Genomic DNA, 23,757 nt, shown 5'->3' with positions numbered 1-23,757 from the left:
TTGCTTACGGCTGTACTTGACAGCAGTGTCAAGGTTCACAGAAACTGCATCATGGTCACCAATTCCTGGGACTGCATATTCGTCCTTCACTTGATCAGGAAGAGCTGTGAAGCACAAATCCAGTATATTGTCACCACGAGTAGGAACATGCTGGACTTGGGTTAGCATGTTGTCATTTGCTATGTCTAGAAGAGTTTGATTAAGTTTCTTGCCATACTGTGGATTTTTCTTAATGGTCATAGATGTCCAATTAATATCAGGTGTGTTGAAATCACCACCTATTATAATATTGGGTAGACAGTTTCTTCCAGTTAACTTTTTCAGAGCAATATCAAGTTCTTCAAGTGCCTTTGGGTCAGAATTTGTGGTTCTGTAAAAGGACCCTGCATAAAGGGGTTGTTTCCCGGCAAAGAGTATTTTAACCCAGACTGATTCACAATCTGTTTGAAGGCTGTCTTCCTCCATGCCGAGTAGGTCTCTCTTTAACCCAAAAAACTCCTCCCCGTATCTGTTACGATCCTTCCTAAAGATGTCAAAATTATCGGTGAAGATCTCACTGGAGCAGTAATCTCCATCCAGATGGGACTCGGTACCACAAATAATGTCCGGGTCTTCTTGTTGTATTACACTCTGGAAGTCTCTTTGTTTCCTCTTGCTTTTTAAACCTTGGCAATTGATAATAAGTAGTTAAGCTTTCTAAATTTTGGTTTGTGTCTTGTAATTGGCCTAGGCTGTTATCAATATATCATGCTGTGCTCGCTGCCCAGTGGTCTTGCAGGTTGCAGGTATCCAAACAAGGATACTACCGACTACTAAAATATTACAATAACATTGCTATTGTTGATTTGATAGCAGGAAGTACCAAACATGACTTCAAAGAAACTAGTCATATTTTCAGCAAAATGTTAACAATTTGAACGTGTTGAACGTGTTTGGTGGCAAGCCGGGTGGCAATCTGGCCTGAAAGAGTCATGCACCAGATTTCGTTGATTATAGCAAAATTCATCCACAAACAAAACAAGAAATGTCTTTAAAAAGACAACGCCATGGATGAAGATCATGTTTCATAATTTTGCATTGCAAGTACCGGTACTTGGAAAGCTAGTAAATTTGAATGTTTGGCACAACTAACCGGGTGCGAAATATTGGCATTTATTGGTAAATACCAACAATGACATACTAGGAAATACTCAAAATTTTCATGTCCAAAGCTGAATTGGAAAATGTGTGCTAAATAGGTCTACATTTAATTTATACTTGTAACAAACGGCTCAATTGAAAGCATATCCTCTGAGTTTTACAACAATCCAACAATCTATATTCAGATAACCTTAAGAATGTTTGCTGCTTAATTAAGAGATTTCATATCAACCACATTTCATGACAATCCAATTATCTAAATCAGTAACTGTTAACCTTGATATTGAAGCATGGTAATTAATTTTAGATATATTTATTCGCAATGTATAGTTTACTGGTAGTTACAATCACATCATAAGGCCACTAACAGTCAATTTTGAGTTTCCGTCACATAATTTCTGAAAACAAGTGAGGTAACTTTTTCATTATTCATTATTTTTCTGCCTTTCGTTATATGACTAACACGAATGTAAAATGTGTTGTTATTTGCCACTCACTCACTTTGAAGATGGATGTTTAGCCCTAATGAGATTCAAAAGTATATTAAAAATAGTCACAATAATGAATTCAAATGAGGGTCAGAAAATGAAGTGAGGGCGGTGACGGGAAACTCAAAATCGACTTTCATTGGCCTAATCAAAAAGACTGATTACTCAATCCCAGGGATTCCCAAAGCCACTATCTACCCCAATTACTGGTATCCCCCCCCTCGACGACTAGTGTCACTCCCAACATCAATTAGTGTTGGTAGTAGTGCACTATTTATACCCAGCTCTGGTCAGATCAGGGAATGGTCAGATCATTGCTCATTATTATTGTTTAATTAGTGGTCACACTTTACTTGTCAATGCTTGTTGACAGCTTATCAGTAGTCAGATCAGCAGGGGTGCAATTGTATCCTTTTTCATAGAGCAAAATTGTTCAAAATGTTCTAAAAACCTTATATGTGAACGGATTTTAATCGTTAACAAAGCAAAATGTATGTTTAATATATTAATTATTTCATTAATAGCAATTTCATAAGTTTCCATCCATAAATAACCACAGAGCATTATCTGTTTACAAAATAAGTGTTTATTTTCAATTAGCCATGCATCTTATCAGTAAAACTGATAGGAGGCCAAATTATAGTCAAATCAATTAGCCATCTTATTAGTAAAACTGATAGGAGGCCAAATTATAGTCAAAAACAGATTCTTTGTCTGGTAGTCCCGGCAACCCAGTCTATATGTGGCTCAGTTGTAAACATACACAACACAAACCGACTGTGAAGGAGCCTATATGCACGTAAACAACTTTCTAGTACATGTATAATAAAATCCGTTTTTGAGTATAATAAAGAAAGTCGTGCATTGGCAACATGAAGGAAATGCCTATTGCTAACTTGGTAAAATGCATACTCCTAGCCCAATCTTGTACATCATAGCACCCAGTTTGGGTTTGTAGTTTCGAAATGTTGCAATTAAACATTAGTTCTTTCAAATATGAAACGCTAAAACCCCGGGGGGTCACTCCCATTGTGGCATGTAGACCATCCGCGATAATCAACTTTGAAAAGCACCCTAAACAAGGATTTAACCCTTGGCTAAAACGACACCCTAAACAGGGATTTCATTCCTAACGTCAAATTTCATACCCTAAATTTCATTTCCGCGTATTTAGCAATTGCAATTTTGCTACCCTTTTTTCCAATTGTTCATGTTTTTGACACCCTAAACGCGTACGCGCGTATCGTGCCTACCCACGAAAAACGACCCTTTTACGCGTTTTCATTATCGCGGATGGTGTACAGGCCACAATGGGAGTGACCCCGGGGCTAAAACACAAATCTAGAACAAACAATCATTATATTTAGAAAGATATAGCAAACTTTCCATGATAGAGATTGGACCCAAGACCAAGTACACCCAAATTAGGTGACAATTCGGAATTAAGCCATGGCTGGAAAAACATATCCAGCACATTTCATATCTTCTAGTAAAATAAACAAAGTCGTCACCACTGTCCTAAACTAATCTTCAATGTCCACAAAACTGGTCGTTATCGTGGGTTCCAAATGGCTATCCGTAAAATAATTTCCGGGCAATGGCGTTGCAAGTGTTTTATTTGATGCAACATGTTTTATTTAATGTGATGTTTATGCCCCAACTTCAAAACAGAACGCACAGTAACGTATATTTTTTGATAACAGTTCGACAATAGATTATCTTAGAAAGCTCATAAATAAAGTATTGTAATTGAATATAAATAATAACAAATTTGATTATATTTAAGGGAACAGCAAAGTGATCTGACCTAGAAACACGTAAATCCTGCGTTTTGTTGTACAGAAAAAATGTTTCATTAAATTACTTAGCTAAAGATTAAAAATGGCTATATTTTGTTCTTATATTCGATATTACATCAGTCACAGTAGATGGTCAATACAGTGATGATAAAATTATTACAATTTTAAATATTTATAGGCCTGTGAAACTAAAAACTGAAAATAGGTAACTTACCTTCTTTAAAAACCATTTAACTAATTTTATCATAGAAACACTGTTGTAATTCATCAAATTTGCAATCGATCGGCGAATGTCCTTTGTACAGCTCGCTGAATGTACCGCATGGAAAGCTGCCAAATTCACCCCTTTTGGAAATGTAGTTCCTTTTGGCTCATGTTTTTGTACGATTAAACTATTATAGATCATCGCCGAGCCTAAAATTTGAGGCTATCCCCTCAGATATGGCGACGATTGATAGTGCAAGTGAGGCGAAAATGGCAGATGTGACTATCGAAGAAATCCGAACATGGTGGAAAGTACCAGCTATTGCCCATTTTTGCTCGCTTTTTCGTGGCACATTCAGTCTTCCTGATTTTGAAATTGAGGTAAAATAAGAACAGAAATGATGAAGAGAATATGTAATGTTTGTAGTTGTCTAAATTTTTGATTGATTTGATGTGCATGCATGCTTTTAGAATTATATTGCTCGAGAAGTCTAGCCACGAATTTGCTCACCGATGAGCTTCACATTCAATCATGCATTGCATTGCATGATTGCCATTGGAGCATGGGAGGCTAGAGATCATTGCATTTGAAATGTTGTCAAATGCACTGAAGCATGATACCGTGTAAAGCAATGGAAGTTCAGAAGTAAACAGCTACAGCTGACCTTACTCGAGAACTCTTTTTGATACACGTGACGATAGTTACTCATACCGAAAATATTCATTTCTTGAGACTGAGTCTGAGATGAGAGTATGAATGTACTAAAGTTGTTTTCTTTAAACTTCCGTGGTCGTGCCTGTGCGTATCGCGTACACGAGCGTAAACACAAAAGCAATAAACAATCACGCTGATTGGCTGTTCAATGCACTTGACAACAAGCCGGCTGACCCATTGCATTGGTCTTCGGCGCGGCGCGTAGTAGGCGACCTTGTCACTTCTACGTGATCGCAATTCACCAGCGCGTCCCCGGACCACGGAAGTTTAAAGAAAACAACTTTACATGCACTGCCACTGCGTAATGTCGCAAGTTTAGTGAAATGACACGATAGCACGGTCGATTGTGCATGCACAGGAAATGCAGCGCTATACAAAGCTTGTTGTAGTTCTCGAGAACTCTATAGCTAAAATAATAGTTTCTCGATCATGAGAGCTCAATAGGCACGCAGACGCAGTGACAATTGCGTCGGCGTACAACGCCTACCACATACGCTTTTGGTAGCGCTGCCAGCCCTCGAATTAAGGATCTGAAGGGGCACGGCAACTTTTTTAGGGCAACTTGATAATTGCCTTGGATTTTCACTGAAAAGACAAGGCAGCACGGCAGTTTGTAATATTTCAAGAGGGCATCATGGCAACTGTTGAAAATTTGAGAAGGGCACCAAGGCAATTTCTCAAAAGTGAAGAAAACACACACAAACATAGATAGAAGATTTTATAATGAAGGGGCAGGGCTTGGGCGCCGACGGCAACTTCATTAGAGGGCACGGCAAGTGATTGCCTTGGGTAAAGGACATATTTTGAGGGCATTACGGCAGTGGGGGTGGGCACCCACGGCAAAATGCCATGGGTGCCGTGGGTTAATTCGAGGGCTGAGCGCTGCATTTCCTGTGCATGCACAATCAATCGCGCTATCATGTCATTCCACTAAACTTGCGAAATTACGCAGTGCACGCAGTACATTCATACTCTCATGATCGAGAAATTATTAATTTAGCTATAGCTTCGAATTTGCACACGATAGTTACGTTACGCATTCGATGCTAGAGTGCTTTGCTATCGTTTTTCGGTCAAACAGCCGTGCAAGTTTTTTCACCGGAGGTTACAGATTCTGTTTAATGTTGAAATTTGGATGGAGGGTCGTGTGGCGCAGAAAAAAAGCATTGGACTCATGATCATAAGGTTGTGGGTTCGAACCCCATCTCGGCCATTGCTTCTACTCAACAGACCCTAGAGTAATCATTGTACCATCCAAAAATGGACCATCAGGCTGTGATGTTTCTAAATAGACGTAAAAGTTTGTAGAAATTGACCCTATGTCAGCTTGGTGAAATGGTTGATGGAAATCGCCCCTGCCGACTTCCTCCGGAAGTTTCAGATAAGACAAGGAAGTTATTTCGATGAGTCAACTGTATCTTTTGAGCAAGATTTGCCTATTTTGGACAGTCTAAAATTTTGCTGAAGTGTAATTTTAACAACTTTTTTGATGCAATCGCCTGCCTTGATCGGCTGATGAGTTTGCTTCTAAACTTCCATTGATTTACACGGTGTCATGCTTCAGCGAATCTGACTAGATTTTGAATGCATTGCAATCATGCAATGGTCTCTAGCTTAGAATGTGAAGCTATCGGTGAGCAAATTCTTGGCTAGACTTCTAGTGCAACACAAAGTGTGTGTGGTAGGCGTTGTACGCTTGACCCAATCGTCATTGTGTGCCGATTGAGCTCTCAGGATCAATAAACTATTATTTTATCTATGATAGTACTCAGTCATGAATGTCAGTCATGTCAATCATTCTCGATCATGAGAGGATGTATTATGACTTATGTACATGTATACCTTCTGCGTCAGTGTACTTAGCGTAGAATAACACGATCGCGCAACCTACACGACCGAACCTCGGTGGCGTAGATTTCTTTTTGACATTAGGGATGGCCCTGGGGTTGGAAAAAAAGTATAGTGAATCCAGCACCTTTTTGGTGACATATTAAGTTTATGGTGCGTGAAAAATTTTGCTATTTTGTAGCTAAATTGATGAAATATGGTGCAATTTGTGGAATAAATGCATGTGAAGCGCACGAAAATTTGCACATTTTGGGCTAAAATGGGCAAATTATGAGGTTAATTTGGTCAGAAACCCATATTCAGGTGTCAACATTGGGGGGATGATTGTATGGACCATCCCATCCCCCTGGCAAAATATTGGGGGCAGTGTTCGAAATACCACATGCATACATGCACAGATGCATGTACAATTGTACATGTAACTTTGACTCTAGTCTGTGCATGTAGAATTTTGCCTGTGCGTGTAAAAATCAGCCAATTTTCAGGAAAAATAATCAAGAGTTGTGCATGTAAGTTTTATTTTATATTTCAACCCGTGATTGGGGGATAAATCCCCCCGATCTATGCCAATGCCGAACCTCAAAAAATAACTACACACTGGTAACAAAAGTTATGTATATAATGGACAAGGAATCCAATTGCTTCACTGAAATTTCAGTGATTCAAGACAAGTGGTTCATTATATAATTATATTAAGAAATGACGTACATTCCAGAGGGCAGGGCTTTGATAAATGTTTGATAACAAGTGAAAACAGCTATTCTGCTAGGAAGTTTTTGTCTCAAAAAACAATTTAAAAATTATCGGAAAAGCAAAAAACATACCTCTGTAAAATTAGCATCACTTCCGTCACTTAAAAAGATGAGTGGAAAGTGGCAAATAATTTGTGAAATTAGGGACTTTTTTAAAGAAATATACATCATGTTTTTCGAGAAATTTGCCATCTTGAATAAAAGCAGAATTTTGTCACACAGTAAAAACCTGTCAAACGTGCTTGATATGCGAGCGTAAATCATCGTCAAAACGAGCGTATATCAAAAGCTCATGCTACTCGGGTGATAGTGTTCGCGCTCCTGGCTCCTCCTGGCTAGCCTACCGGGACAATCTTTTATAATTTTTATTTTATGACATGCGGTATGTATTTTAGCCATTTAATGTAAATAAATAAATAAAATAAATATGTGAAGTTTTGGAATTGCATCACTGGTTTTGCATGCGGTTCTTACGTCAAAATTACGATACAAATTTTGGAACAAAATAAAGCTTGTTCAAAGAAATAAAAGGTATGTTTGTATTGCTAAAAACATGTTTAATTCGTAATTTTAATCTTATAGCTCGGGTGGTCGAAAAGAAAAGATTGCAGTAGTGCTAGTAGACTACTGGCAATAGTAGTAGCAATTTACGTTGCTATCGTTTTTTGGTTGGAAAGCATTGACATTTTTGGCAACGGATGTTATTTATTGTGCTAATTTTGAAAATCAGCCGGACTCATGATACGTTTTCACTGCTGATTTATACATTATATTTGGGTGTATATATGCTATACCTTGATTTCTATTCTATTACCACTAAATATTGTGATTTTAGAGAGGAAATGTATCACTTTTTTTGCCCAAATATTTGAAGCTTTTTACAGGCCTGGAAAAAAATTGCAAATTTCTCAGGAATGTAGACAGATTTCCGCTAACATTGGGGAGCTTGATTTCCCTCCAGACTACCAAGATGAACAATGAAGTCACTTGGCACCTCCAGGATTAGAACTTTTAGGCTTAGACCCCCTGCATGCCAAGCACACGATCACCGACCAGTAGCCACACGGGTTACACTGCCTCGGGCAGCGATTCTGTGAGCATATACATGTATATAGCACTTAAGGATGATTGCATCATCGCAGACCCTGGGATTTACGCATGCGCAGTGGTTTTCATTAATTTATGGGTGTTATGGTTTATATGTAATTACAAGCTTTGTCCTGGCCTAGTTTGCATAAAAAGTTTGCCTGACAAGTTCAATGGCACCAGTGAGTTGATAAATGTGGTCCCTATTCCCTAGCCACAAAATTAAATTACAAGAGGCTAGAGTTCATGTCAAACAAAGCTGTTGTTAATTACATTAAATATTTTGCAGGTGTATATACTTTCACTAAATGTCATTGTTGTTCACACACAAATGCATTGAGAACATAGTTCTAACTTACATGTAGTAAGTGCAGATACATGTATGACACTTCACATTGACTTGACCCATGGTACTACATGTACCTTGTACCCTCCCAAAAATTACATACATGTACATGTAGGGTACCAGGACTGACGAGACAGGAGACACACACAAATTCGTTGATGTGGAGTTCAAAGTATTTCTTGATCAAATGCAGCATTTAGTACATGTACTTGGAATAAGCTTCCCATTATATTCCACGGTGCGAGCATTGATTTATACTAGAGAGAAGTAAAAAGAGAAGTAATTAATGCATCACACTTTAGCAACGTATAGCAGTTGGTAATAAGAGATTGCACCACATGAAGCGATGCAATACCGTTGAAACAGAACCCTGGAAAAATCACAAGAGAGTGACTGCTCAATGTGATAAATCCAAATCGTGAAAATTAGTCAATTTTGAGAACACTTTAGCGGCGTATAGCAGTTGGTAATAAGAGATTGCACCACATGAAGCGATGCAATACCGTTGAAACAGAACCCTGGAAAAATCACAAGAGAGTGACAGCTCAATGTGATCAATCCAAATTGGGAAAATTAGTCAATTTTGAGAACATATAATTTGACAACATGTGGCACTAAGTATTTAAGTACACCGTATGAAGATTGCATGTTTTGCCAACTCGGGGAATGTTAAACCCAACCAAATAAAACGATTGTAGTCACAATTTCAAGTTCATTGTCAAATATAGGCAAGTTTGTTAAATGCTACATTTTTTATAGTTTACAATTGAATTGAATTGAATATTTTCATTCCTTTTACCAACATGTAGGAATTGGAAGAAGCCTTGTTTCTGGATGCTCAAGAAGAAGAGCCCTCACCCTTCTTGATAGAACTGCTGGTACAGTTACTGCGTGGTTGCTACCAGAGGAAGGATATTGAGTAAGTTCACTATAAAGGCAGATACATTTATCTCATTCATGCCAAAAAAGATGTCAACACTTCTGTTAAAGTGTTACAGAATTATTAAATTCCCTTTCATTACAATCTTATATTTTTTAAATGAAACAAAAACAAACAAAACACACAGTGGTGAGTGTTTGATGGATTAAAGCCATATTATAACATTTCTGTAAAAATAGATTAGTATTTATTTTCCATAAAATGTTAGCTTTTACTGTCAGATATGTCCCTTTTAATTTTGAGCCGAACAAGTGAGGTAAAGCATAGAAAATTGGAATTTACTACTAGCGCCCATGCATGTTACTCCCACGGTTGTAATACAATTTTTGCAGAGTATCTTTATTGACTAAAGTACATTACAATCATGTAAAAACCAGAATTTAAAATATTTTTGAAGGCGTTCTCCTCAGCAAATGTTATAATATGGCTTTAATGTCCATATCCCCTTCCCCTCAAGTTATAATTCTAAGATCGAGAGTTGGAATTCTTCCATGAGTTTTTTTACAATAATACAATATACCCCAGTTTAGATTTTAGGTGTGAATAATTAATCGGAAACAAAAATACTCTGTGAACAGAAAGAATTGGATAACTTGGAAAAACTTGTTCAAAATATAAAACAAGTTAAATTAACTGCCATTTCAAGTAAGAATTATTAAATAAATAAATAAATAAATAAAAGTAAATGAATAAAAAATGTAAATAAACGTGAACAATTCTCAACAATGTAATAATATACATTAATTTTACCTAGGCATCATAATTATCTGACATTTCTGCGTGATACTCTGAAACATCGTTGGGAGATGGAAGAGAAGAGAGTGAACCCACTGAGCAATGAAGATACTACCTTCAAATCGTTGTCAACACTCATGAAAGTTGAAGTCATGAATGCACTTTGTGATTATCGCCTAGATGCACCAGACGTGATTGCATTAAAAGTAAGTATATGTGACATGATCTGGTCCATGGGGGCCAAAGTCGGCAAATATGAAATTGAGATAAAGGCAAAAATATGGAGTAAAAAAACAATAAAATACATAAGAGAATACACATCACAAAACCTCATAACTTTTGAACCAAGTATGCTAGACCTTCGGTGTTTTCAGTATATGATAGCCTAATTACTACAAAGTAATAGTTATAGTAATTAATTCAATTTTCAAAAATGCCTCCTTTGGCCCCCATGGAGTAGATTGTGTCACATATAACAATGGCTTGATCATAATATCCCCCAAATTTGGTGTGTATGTTAAACATAGACACGATCAATCATTTTTGGCCCCCACATATATGTGGGGCTTATGTTATCATCCAAATGGTTGCCTGCCTGGTTGTTTGTTTCTTTCTTTGTTTGGCTGTCCGGGCGGAAGCAAATTCATTAAAATCCGTAAAAACTTAAGAACCAATTTGTATTGGAAAATGGAGGTTAATTCTTGGGGCATGTCTTTTGTGGTACTGTGTCAAAATTGGTTAATATTTGTACACTTGCTTGTTTTGTTTTGTTGTTTTTGAAAAGGTAACTCCTAGAGTTAAGATTTTTTTTTTTACCCTTTCTTACTTTACAATATGTTTCTATTATAAACCCTGTTACTAGTGAGAATGAATTGCAGACTCCATTGTAGAATAGAATCCAGATTTGAGTAAAAATGAGTCCACCACTGCATTCAATAAATAAAGAATAAAGGTATTAGCCGAGTTGTTTTACGCCAAAAATAATGATGTCGCCCGTGCTATATGAGACAATAAATGCACGACAGCGGCTAAAAACAATACCTTTATTCTCATTCTTAAACACTTCAATTCAAATAGAAATATCATAAGTATTACAAATTTTAATCAAATTAAATCCTACATTTTATAAGGAACTACTTAGGGCTTAAAATCGATCAGTCCCGTTGTTGCTATGCGCCTCCCGATTGGTTAAAATAGCGAGCACGCGTATCGCGTTGATGCACACGCGCTGACCCGTGTGATATCGTGTCATATCACATGGGTAAGAACCAATGAGATTGCAGGAAGTTCTCAAGTGTTTAAGAATACCCAGTTTTTGTTATAATTTTCTGAGTGAATTTGTTTTGCAGGATTTTTATGGTGAGCATCTTCGCATTGAACCCCTTGGTAAGGATAACTCTGGTGCATTGTACTGGTATTTCTATGGAACTCGACTTTACAAAGAAGACAGGGAAGTTACCAAAGAAGAAAGAGATGCAAAAAGGAAACAAAGGTATGCAGAAATAATAGGAAAATGATGTGCAATGGTCTCATTAGTAAGATATTAGTCGGATTAGTAAGAGAAAAGTGCCTTTGAAAGGTATGTACAGTGGCAATGTTTTTGGTTGGGGGTTTACATACGGGTTGTATGCCATGAATTAATACTATCGTCTGTCTCGTCTTAAGTTGAGAGTAACACATGCTGGATTTTGTGTTCTGGAATTGTGTTCGATAACCTAATCCTGCTGGGTGTATACACACATAGAAATTTGATTATGCTATAGTGATGTATTGGTAAGGGGTGGTGTAGGGTGTTATGGATCAAAGTTCATTTAGGGTCAAGCAAGGTCATTTGGGGAAATGGATTTTGATGGGACTTGGACAATAGGACCCTTGTGTATTTCACAGAATTTGCTAAAATAATGTGCTAATGTATTACATGGGAAGTTGGTTTGTCTAGTTCACAACTTTTTTTTTTTTTTTTTTTCTTGTGGTAATATTGACATGGGAGCAGGTAATAAAACAAGAGCAGTGACTCAAAGAACAGTAGAAAGGTATAAAACAGTGCATGATCTAACTTTGTGACCATTATAAAATTGTATTCCTTGTTATGATCTAGATTGAAAGAGAAGAAAAAGAAATTGCGTGAACTTCAAGCCGCCAGGAGGAAACTTAAACAGAAAGAAAAAGTCAAAAAAGAAAAACCGAAAAAGGACACAAAAAGGAAAAAACAGAAGAAGGGTGAAGTAGCAAGGTATGATATCCAACATTTTATATTGTGTCAGCAATGAGATAGCTGATTATATGTGTCAAATTAAGGCCTAAGGGGGGAAATGGCTAGACCTGAGAACGATCATGATCAAACATGTCAATGTGGCCACATGGCACAGTGATTGGTTTGGGAATGGATACAGGGGAATAGCCATTTTCTGTAAGATTTTTTCGAAAAAACACTGATCAAGGATGAGTATCAAAATATATTCAACAATTTGAACACATATTCGACCACATAGTTTCATTGGAATACGTTTCTATATGATCTCTTCTCAATGTGATCTCCTCTTGTGCAAGCAGACTGCATCACATCATGAGTGTCCTATGCGCCACTACATGATCATTTCCTGAACATGGATTTTAGTGCTGTGTACACTATGTATGGGTGTGCATCCTTAGAGATCACAGTGAAACATTTGAATGCAGATCCTGCTTTCATATGGAATCGCTCAATAAACCCATCAATTTAAAGCGCCTGTACAAAAGTCCAAATGAATGTGCTACAAATTATAGCTTTGAACAAATAGAATCAACCCAGAGAACTAAGTATAATGACTTTCAGTTATAGCTTTCCTCCTTTTGGGAGCACGGTGACCTTGGGTAGGATGTTTGACTCATGATCCTAAGGTTGTGGGTTTGAACACCCTTAGGGCCAATACAATGTGTCCCTGTCTTTATCTTAATTGTCATACCAGTGCCATTATTGTTGGCTGCAAAATGGTGTGATATATCCAAGTGGCTGCAGAATAAATGTAATGCACTTCGATAACAACCATTCTAAAAGCACTACATGAGATGCCTAAATTTGTTTTGTTTTTATCATTTGTTTGTGTTTAGTAAAATGGTTTCTTTGCCTTTTTTTTACAGTGAAAGTGATGGTGATGATGATGATGAAGATGAGGAAACAAAAAACAAGGGCAAGAAAGGAAAAAATGCAAAGCAACAAAAATCAAAAGCTAAGAAATCAAAGGGTGAATCCAGTGATGAGGAAGAAGAGAAAGGCAAAACTAAGAAGAGGGGAAAGAAAGCAAAGAAGCAGGAAGAAGAAGAAGAGGAAGAAACACCAAAGAAAGGAGGTAGGAAGGGCAAGAAAGATGCTGTGGAAAATGATGACAAAACTCCAAAAACACCTAAGAAAAGAGGAAGACAACCTAAAAAGGATGAGGCACAGGAGGAAACCAGTCCCAAAAAGAGGGGACGAACTCCAAAGAAACAATCAAAAGAAGACAGTGAAGTGGAGAGTGAAAGAACTAAAAGAGGGGCAGCTGCCCAAAAGAAAGTGGCCAGTGAGGCCAATTCAGGGAAACGTGGTAGAAAAACCGATAAGAAAAACAGTAAAGAAGTTCAAACTAATGGCGCAGGTGTGGAAGATGTGAACGCGGTCAGTGCAGATGAAGAAAGTGATGACCAACCTCTTATCAAGCTGAAAGGTACACCAGACAAAGTGGACACTTTGCCTCCGAAAAAACGTGGTCGCGCCAAAAAGGCAGAGGAAGAAATTAAACCAGAACCAAAGAAACGTGGAAGAACACCGAAGAAAGTAAAGGAGGAGGAGGAGGTAGAGGACAAGCCACCAGCAAAGAGAGGGAGAGCTAAGAAAGTCAAACAGGAAGAGGAGCAGGTGATTAAGGAAGAACCAAAATGTACTAAAAGCCCACGAGGGAAGAAAGTAAAAGAAGAGGTTGACATTAAGGAGGAGAGTGATGCTGGCACTGCAGCTAATAAAGGTATGTAATAAATCAGATTTTATGTTTTGTATTATTGGAAGATGTAGAAAGCAACTAGTTGGTAATGAATAGCATCATGGGAATTCAAAGAAGAAGCATATTAGGTTATTTGTTTAGGATTGATCGCCTGATAACTTATATGTTAATCGGGGATTTGTCACACAAGTATGGCCAGGATTTCACCAGTGTTCAGATATTGTCATCATTGGAACAAACATATTAGGGATGACCCAATCAACAGACCACACCGGAAGTATATTGTACTATCCTATAGGGCATGTTTTTGCTTCTCATATCAAACATGCTGGAGGAATACAACTCGGAATTTTGAAACATTGTTTTAATGGTATCCCTCAATGTTAGATAGAAAACAACATTGAAAAATTAGACCATGCTCCTGTAAGTGGTGCAAAAGGCAAATGATTCAAACAATAATCTGATATTATAATGAAGGAAGGAAGAGCTATTTTTTTCAAGTGAGGCTGTCTAATTTGGAACCATAGATTACAATCGTGATATATGAACATGAGAAGTTGGCACTGGGGATAGCAATTAACACTTACAACACAAGTTATTGGAACAGAATCCTTCTCATGTCTTGAAGTAAAATCATTTTCATCATGTCCTTTTAATTATAAGCAATATTTGCACATGTATAAATGACTAGACATCACAAAATGGACCTATAAAAGGGCTGTGTGAATTTCAAAATAATTTCTGATGAACTGCCCAAAAACATGATTAGAGTAAAGCTGCCTGATAAATTTGTTCACTTTTTCACTTCTCAACTTTTACTGTATATATGTAAAGGATCCAAAACCAAAGCCATCAAAGAGGAAGTATCAGAAGACACCAACACAGAAGATCCTTCCACAGCACCATCAACAGCCACCAGTATTCCAGTTAGCAGTGAGGAGAGCAGTGATGATGATCTTGACGAAGCGCCAAGATGGCATCTAGTATGCCACACAGAAGAGGATTGGATAGCGCTGACGGAGAAGTTCAAGAAGAGTAGACTCAAGTGTGAGCGAGAACTCTACAAGATACTGTTCAATGATTTCTTGCCTGATATTAAATCGCTCTTTGCAGAGAAGGTAGGACTAAAGGTTGATCCCATATAGATAGATAGGAAAGGTTTTGTTACTATATCTGAGAATTTCTAGAAGTTTAAACTGACTTTCAGCACCAATATTCACTAACCTTGAATTTTCAATGCATGACACACATCCCTTTCAATGTATGACACACTTGCCCTTTTGTCACCAGCACATATGAACTTACATTCGAGTATATCTGAGAAGCAAACCTCATTTTGCATATCAATTGCCCTATAGACCATTCCTATAATTGGCACTTTACTGCTGTTGATGGGGTGAACATCGATATAAAATTACGAAAGCAAAGTCAAGAAGGGTATAAGATACTGTGTGTGTAATGAAGCATAAATTCACTATAGACCTGTGGGTTTCAAAATAATTAACCCTAGCCATGTCCATTGGAAAAAACACTCCCTCTGTGGAAGACGTCTCTTATATCTTCCACAGGGGTTTGGCAGATTTAAAATGGTATAGCCCAACTTACCAAGTGATATCAATTGGTTATGTAATGAGAATGGATGGTGTACAGGTTGACTTTGAGGCTGATGTAAGGAGCAAAAAACAGCTTGTTGTTCATTGTAGAATTTCATAACATCATAATCAAGTTAGCTGGTGCTTATTTACATGTGGATGGAGCAAAAAGATTTGTTTTCATATTTCCAATAGTATATGTGCACATTCATATTAAATGCACTTGTCGGCTGCTAAAATACTTTAAAAGCTAGGAATATTAAATATGAAACTCATCTCAATTAGAGGCCACTTCAAATCATCCCCATGTCACATGGTTTAGGAATGTTCCCTGTAAACCTAAACCATGTGACTAGGGAGCAATTTGAAGTGACCTCCACTTGAGATTAGTCTGGTATTTATTCCTAGCTATTATGTAAAAAAAATGCAGCCGACAAGTGCATCCTTCTGATATATATTTCTGACACATATTTCCGTATGTGATTTGTATTGTTACAGGAGAGGGAGCTAAGGAAAAGACTTCTTGAAATGGCCCCCAAACGTGTGTCGGATAGAATTGTTACTCTTAGGATAAAGCAAGAGGAGGAGGTGAGTGCTATCAGGAAAGGGGGGGGTGATTAAGAGGGCATTGCTTTGTGGTGTCACATACAAGCTTTATACCAGGAAGTAGACATTCAGTGTGTAATACACTGGGTTTTTGGGATTAGCCCTTGCAGAATCTATGAATCTGGTTATGCTTTAAAGACTACAATCTCAGAAAAAATGTGCATGAACACTTGGCCTTAATTGCATGTTCTTTTTGCCACTCTGCGCATACTATTTGAGTCACTTGAAACGTAAGATTTGGTAAGCTCTTGGATAGCAAGAACCAATTGACACAAACGTTAGAAAAATGCCAGGAGTGCATTGTGTATAATTGTACAGATGCGCAGTGCTTTTGGACGTGTTCGGGTCACATAAGATTTATTAATTTTTCTTGCGGGTTGATGTATTTATATTTCCAACATTTTTATGCAAAAAAACACAGTATTTGTTTCTTGTGTACGAAATAGGTTGAAAACTTATTATTACTTGTTACTGAAATTGTACAAAATAATTTACTAGTACTGAGATGTTTATACATCAACTACCCTCCCCCTGCGGGCTTATGCATTAGACACATCAGTGTCTCTGAACATATTCATTATTTTTTACAACTTCACTCCCAACAAGTAATATATAGTTATTAACCTTAGTTATAGGTTGTCCAAGTGTTCCACCACCTTATTTGTTGCATGAGCACAAAATAATGCTGAGTAAATGGAAGATTTACGCAAGTGGAATTAACAGTAGCTGTAATGATGATTGATGATTGTTAAGGCTATCAATAGTATATTTACATAAATGTGTTCTCTTTTCTTTTTCAAATTAGGAACGGACGGCAGCCACTATGAAAGCAGAATCAGAAGCTCGTCGAAAAGCATTTAAACAGGCGCGAAAGGAACGAGCTATGACAATGAAACGGGAAAAGGACACGGAAGAGTATGAGAAAGAAACTAAAAGAAGGAGAGAAGGTATGTGTTGAGTGATATTGAAATGTTCTCATCACTGGGAATTACACTCATCTATGAAATCTTCCATGTTATCTTTCATTTGTCAAATGTGTCAAATTTATCACCATTGAAATTGGTGTGGGAACTTTATTCTGCATACAAAAATATTTCAATATAAATCATTAGTATATTCTATTAATTCCTGAGATATTTGTATCAAAAAAACTAATAAAGAAATTGCCAAATGTATTAATCATTCTAAGGAGTTTATGGGATGAGTGCAACATACTAATTGAATACCTAAGACAAGTGGAAGAAAGGCCCACCTTCATGGAGTTAGGTCTTTCTTCCATGGAAACCATGATTAAGTGTACTTGGAAGACTATGGATGTGAGCCCTTCTTTCAGACACAAGGAATAACTGTCTGCCAGCAATAAAATGCCGGGTCTAACTCATTTTTTGTAAAAAGGTGGAGTTGGGCCCTTTTGCCACTTAGGTGTTCAATTGTTTAATGTTTTCATTGTATTTTGGTGATGACAATAATTATTATTTTATTATTCTACGTAGCAAGTGAAATGTTCCAACTTGGGTTATTTTGATGTGTGTTTCTGGAGTTGTCTTTAACTGAATGCAAGATGAACATGTAGTTTCTGCAGGCTTTTCATTAGTTTGGTTTTATTATCTATATAGACAAACAGTAATTGAGGTACTGGTCAAAGCCATTTTTCAATAACAAAAGAACATATTTAACACATCTGTGCAACATTCATGAACCATTTAGTATATTGAGTTTTTTGGTGTTTGGGAGTTCTGCTTGACACATCTTCTTATAGAATCTGCATTTTGATGGGGTAAAAGTGTTTGGGGTTGATCTGGTAAATCACCTTATAACACATGTAGAGCATGATTGAGGAAAAGAAACAAATTTGTCAAATCAAATTATTTCTGTTTCACAGCACGTGAAAGGCGAAAGCAAAGTTGAGAGAGAGACGCCAGGAATACATCCGTGAAGGCAAGCCGATACCACCAGAGCTTCAGAAAGAACTTGATACCAACAGCTCCATAAGATGGAAGAGTAGTGTGGACGATGATGAAGAGGAAACGCACCTTGGACTAATGAAAGGTAAATGAAGAAAGAAATGGGCTATTCCAGTTGCAATCCATACACCCCTATTGGTGACGTGACCTTAATCTCCCACACAGGGAGTGTTTACTTTAAATAGGGTTACCTGAATTATTTATTTTATTTATTTATTTCACAATATTTCAACAGGGTAACCTGCTCAATAAAAATTGATTTTCAGCAGGGCCCTGCTTAACGTATAAAACACAGTTTTACATGTTAAAAGAAAATGAATATTTACATAAACATATAATCCATCCATAAAACCATGATTAAGAGACACGTTGACGTAAAAGACATAAAAGATATGTATATACATTATTGAATATTTGATAAAATCATTAGAAACTTCATAAGAATTGCATAAGAATATAAATATTGACATAAACATATAATCGAACCATAAAAACCATAATATTGAGAGACATGCTGATGTAAAAGACATAAAAGATATATATATACATAAATAGGATAATTGATAAAAAAAACCCATTAGAAAATACATAAGAAATATACATTGATATGCTAAAAAACCTATTGCAATTGAAAACATAATTTAAGAATGCAGAGCAAGATGATGACTCATAAATGGCAAGATACATTAACATAATTTCAGATCTTTTTTAAAAGCTGTTTTAAAAGACGAGAATGATTTTGCATCTCGGATATCCTTTGAAATAAGATTCCATGTGATACATCCTTGATATTGAAACGTACTCTTACCATAATAAGTATTAAAACTAGGCTTGTAAAGATTTCCAGCTTTGCTTGTTCGTGTATGTACAGCATGGATAGAACTAACTGCATGAAATAAATCATTAAGGTAAACAGGTGTCATATTATTCAAAACTTTGTACATCATACACCCATTATTATATAAAATTCGACTACGAATATCCATGAAGCCTAAAGTCATTAACATATCTTTGATGTGTGTACGGAATGGCATACATAAAATAATTCTCATGGCAATATTCTGGAGTTTTTGAAGCCTATTTATATTAGTTTCCGTACAACTACTCCAGACAACCATTCCATAATCAAAGTGAGGAAGTATCAATGTGTTATAAATTGTGATAAGGGAACTCTTTGGTACAAATGGCTTAATTCTCCTCATGATACCAAGGCCATTACATACCTTTCGGCAAACGTTGTTAACATGATCATTCCATTTTAAGTTTGAATCAATAGAAACACCAAGATACTTAAAGAATTTACATTTTCAAGTACAATATCATTCATAGTTACATTAAAATCACTAATTTGTCTTGTTTTTAAATGGCGTACTCCAGCAACATTACCTTTGTTTTGTTTACATTTGCTTTCATATGGTTATCATCAAGCCAATTATTTAATGACATAAGGTCATCGTTTAGGAGATTTTCAATAGTACTGACATCTTTATGACAAACATAGATTAAGGTATCATCAGCATACATGTCAATAATTGAGTTGTTTAAATAATTTGGCATGTCATTTATAAAAATCAGAAAAAGTAAGGATCAAGAATAGATCCTTGTGGAACTCGGATCTAATTAAATTTGGATTTGAAATTTTGCCATTAACCAATACATGCTGTGTTCGATTTTCTAGATAAGATTTGAACCAGCTACCTTCAACTCCTGAAATACCAAGTGACTGTAATTTGTGCACAAGAAATTCATGATTTACCATGTCAAATGCTTTGCTGAGATCAACAAAAACAGCACCAACATAATTTCCATTATCTATTTCCATGTTCCATTTATCAATTGTTTTAATAAGAGCTGTGCATGTAGAGTGGTGTTTTCTGAAACCAGATTGAGCAGTATACAAAATATTATTATCAGTAACATATTTATACAGTTGCTTATGAACGAGCTTTTCCAAAATCTTTGAACAAACCGGAAGAATGGAGATGGGCCTATAATTTGAAAAATCATCTTTATCACCACTCTTGAAAATTGGGGAAACCTTGGCAATTTTGAGATCAGTAGGAACTTTACCTTGTTTTATACATAAGTTAAAAATATTACACAACACAGGAGCAATTTCATTCGTGGCATACTTCAATAACTTGGTACATATATTATCTATTCCACTAGCCTTATTATGTGAAATATCATTTAATTCATTAGTAACTTGATCAACACTTATTTCACTGAATGTAAACTTACTATCAACATTAATTTTCTTATCAGTTGACTCCATACAATTATCATTAGTAACATCAGTTGTACCTATGTTGGTGAAATGAACGTTTAATTCGTTCGCCAAATCAATATCATCCTTGAATGTTGTCGGAAGAGTGGTTACTTGACCTTTTTTATTTGGAAGTAGTTCTTTCAAAGTTTTCCACATTTTCTTGCAATCACCAGCAGCATTATTAATCTCTTTGGTATAATACTCTCTTTTAGCATCTTTCATTAATATATTTACCTTGTTTCTTAATTCCTTATATTTATTCCAGTGATCATTACAACTGTTTGTACACTTGATTACTTTCTTATGGTGATAATCCCTTTGGTGCATAATGTCAAAAATATCATCACGGTTTTCTAACCATGGACACAGTTTATTCTGAAATCTGATTGTTTTTAACGGTGCATGAATATCACATACAGCAGTGAATTTGTTGACAAAATTATCCCATGCTGATGCTACGGGAAGAGAATCATTGATTTCCCAATTAACACAACTTAGATCATAAGTAAAATCATCAATATTAAAGTTCTTAAAACTTCTAAACTCTTTTTGAACATGTTTATCACTATTACCACTCTTGACTGACGGCTTTCTTGAGATGACGGTTTCAACAAGACTATGATCACTCAAGGAAAGATGTAACACATCAGTATTAACACACATATTGGAATTAGTTGTTAATATAACATCAATCAATGTTTTGCTCAGAGGTGTTATTCTAGTGGGTTTCTTGACCAATTGAGACAAATTATATAATTCCATGAAATCATGCATGTGTCTTGTCGCAATATCTTTTTTAAGAAAGTCACAATTTAAATCACCTAAAAGAACGATTTCTTTATTTTCGTCAATTAAACCATCCATCTTTTCAGATAACATATCAAAAAAGAGAAAATCATCTTTTTTTGGTCGGTAGAGGCAACCTATAACAATTGCTTTCTTATGAGCATGTTTAACTTCAAACCAGATAGACTCACTCTGATCTTTTTCTAAATCATACCTTCTTGTATATTTCAAATCGTTCTTAATGAATGCAGCTACACCTCCGCCGTGTCTGTTTCTATCCTTACGTTCACAAACATAACCCTGAATATGAAACTCACTGTTATCAATCGAGCTATCAAGCCATGTCTCTGACAAAGTTAAAATGTGATACGGGTTATCCTTTAAAAATAATTTAAACTCATCCAAACTGGAAGGTAAACTCTGAATGTTAAGATGACTTACTTTAATACCTTTTTTTGGCCGATTTATTTTTTCATCGGCGACATCATTAGATAAACCATGAAAGATATTACTCCTCTTTGATGTTTGAATACAGTGATCAATATTTGATGTTTTGCTTTTTTGCTTTTTTTTCGTGGAAATGATATCAGAATTAGTACAAATTTCATCCTTATTATTGTCAACACTTACAACGTTTTCATCATCATGATCATTACAAACATCGTACACTTGTAAACACGCAAAAACATTATTATCAGATAGAATACCAAACATATTATCATTAATATAATTCTCATCTTTATCATGATTATTACCATTGTATACAACAGAGTTATTCTTTTGTTCTTGATCATATCACTGTTGCGGAGATCATCTGCTCTGATAGGATCTCAGTACCGGTCGCAACTCCATTTGTATCAGTACCGGTGGCAACTCCATTTGAAATCTACACCCCCTGTGTGGGAGATTAAGGTTATGTCTTCCATAGGGGGGTGTATGGATTTCAACTGCAACAACCCAGTATTCCTTGTTCAAATTTTGCGTGGACAAGCCTCGCTCAAGCCCTTTTGGGCTGGGGTATTTATACCGGTGTAAGGCAGATAAGTCTCCATGGTACTAATGGGAGATATAAGTTGAATAGAGTAATAACTAAAATAAACAGCATGATTCTTTTTACAAGGAGAACACTCTCACCATCAACATTTGCCAACTCAACCTTGCCTCACCTGGGCTGTTTTCATCCTCGGTTGTATGAAGCCCTCTTCTGTCTTGTACATCCCTTGCCCAAGTAGCGCCTGTATATGCTGTTTAGTCATTTTGCCCTTTTCGTCTTTGCTTTCCACTTTTTTGCTTTTCAATTCTTGGATGACACTCAGTGACTCTTTTTTGTTCATTGATTGTCCTTGTTTCTTGCCATGTGCCCTGTCCATCTCCAATTCACTTCGCCAACCCTTTCCATGATGTCATTGACTATTTTTTACTTATGTCATTTCTTCTGACTCTATCCCGCAGACTTAAGTTTGGCATACATCTTTCCATGGCTCTCTGTGTCATGATAAGTGGGCTCTTAAATAGCACCCTCATCTTATTGGCCCTTTGCACGAATCTGTCATCTTGCTACCAAAATGAGGGTCTCTCTGCAAACGCATGCACAAAAAGTGCATTTATCTTTCTTGCGCTTTTCTGGCAATGGGCCAGGAGGCTTTTGCAAAGCATATACAGTAATTAAAGCATGCATATGACAGGCTATGCAAACACAACATGCACTTTGCAGGTAGAACTCGTCTTGAGATGACCGTACAAACGGTCAATTAGGTTTGAAAAATAAAACCCCACCATTACGTTTACATGATACACCTTTGATCGTGCAGCTCATAATCATGCAATGTAGCTGATCGGCTGCTCTACCAATCTCACAATCTGCTCATATAGTCGGCAAGAGTATTGAACCCCACCCAGTTTCATTATTAATCCTTGAATCATGTTCATGTTTTTAACCAGTGAGGAAGTGTGAGCAAACTCTTATAAAACTGTTAAAAATATACATTTGAAAATGTGAAAATTCTGAAAGGAAAGAAGTTTTTGTGGAATTTCAAAAAGCAGGGTAGACATTCTTTTGAACAGTAAAAAAGTTTTCAAATATGGTGTGGGTGATAGAGTACCAGCAAACAATTTTATACTTTGTTGGCCTAGTAGTAGCTTTACTTACTAACATTAGTAGATTAATTCTCACTATTAATACAATATCTACTTAATTACTTGCACACAGTTTTGGATACAGTGAAGACTCACCCTGACTCGTGGCCTTTCCTAGAAGCAGTCAGTGAGAGCTATGCTCCTGGATATTATAACATCATCAAGTTTCCTATGGACCTGACTAGCATGGAAAGAAAACTCAATGATAAAGTATACTCAAGCAAAGATGAGGTAGGTTGGATGTAACACAAATCATGTTACACCAGCTGTGGGTGGCTTTTTTTAGTAGTTAATTACAGTGGTGTAGATTTCTTTTTGACATTGGGGGAGATGGGGTTGGAAAAAATTCTTGAAATATAGTAAATCCAGCACCTTTTGGTGACAGAATAAGTTTA

At 36.4% G+C, this 23,757-nt stretch overlaps 2 protein-coding genes across 2 annotated transcripts in view; both read left to right on the top strand.

The window, feature by feature from the left end:
• Nucleotides 1–3,703: 3,703 nt before the first annotated feature.
• On the top strand, nucleotides 3,704–18,204 carry LOC140154940 (uncharacterized). Its single transcript, XM_072177601.1, has 10 exons — nucleotides 3,704–4,012; nucleotides 9,188–9,297; nucleotides 10,073–10,259; nucleotides 11,403–11,545; nucleotides 12,152–12,286; nucleotides 13,174–14,033; nucleotides 14,844–15,127; nucleotides 16,100–16,189; nucleotides 17,013–17,154; nucleotides 18,090–18,204. The coding sequence occupies exons 1-10, from the start codon at nucleotides 3,869–3,871 to the stop codon at nucleotides 18,113–18,115; spliced, it is 2,121 nt and encodes a 706-aa protein (XP_072033702.1). The 5' UTR covers nucleotides 3,704–3,868; the 3' UTR covers nucleotides 18,116–18,204.
• Nucleotides 18,111–23,757, top strand: part of LOC140154939 (uncharacterized) — a 17,928-nt gene continuing 12,281 nt past the window's right edge. The window contains exons 1-2 of the mRNA XM_072177599.1: nucleotides 18,111–18,256; nucleotides 23,436–23,593. Of these exons, the coding sequence (XP_072033700.1) occupies nucleotides 18,250–18,256; nucleotides 23,436–23,593 (165 nt within the window). The 5' untranslated portion in view covers nucleotides 18,111–18,249. The remainder of the gene's footprint in view (nucleotides 18,257–23,435; nucleotides 23,594–23,757) is intronic.

Source organism: Amphiura filiformis, chromosome 6 (assembly GCF_039555335.1).
Source record: "Amphiura filiformis chromosome 6, Afil_fr2py, whole genome shotgun sequence".
NCBI lineage: Eukaryota > Metazoa > Echinodermata > Ophiuroidea > Amphilepidida > Amphiuridae > Amphiura > Amphiura filiformis.
This window is presented reverse-complemented; position numbering and strand designations above follow the sequence as displayed.

Excerpts from the sequence above, each read along its gene's own strand:
- LOC140154940 (XM_072177601.1), top strand. The coding sequence starts at position 3,869 with ATGGCGACGATTGATAGTGCAAGTGAGGCGAAAATGGCAGATGTGACT. Across the intron at positions 9,298-10,072 it reads TACCAGAGGAAGGATATTGA|GCATCATAATTATCTGACAT; the intron begins GTAAGTTCACTA and ends AATTTTACCTAG. Across the intron at positions 15,128-16,099 it reads AATCGCTCTTTGCAGAGAAG|GAGAGGGAGCTAAGGAAAAG; the intron begins GTAGGACTAAAG and ends GTATTGTTACAG.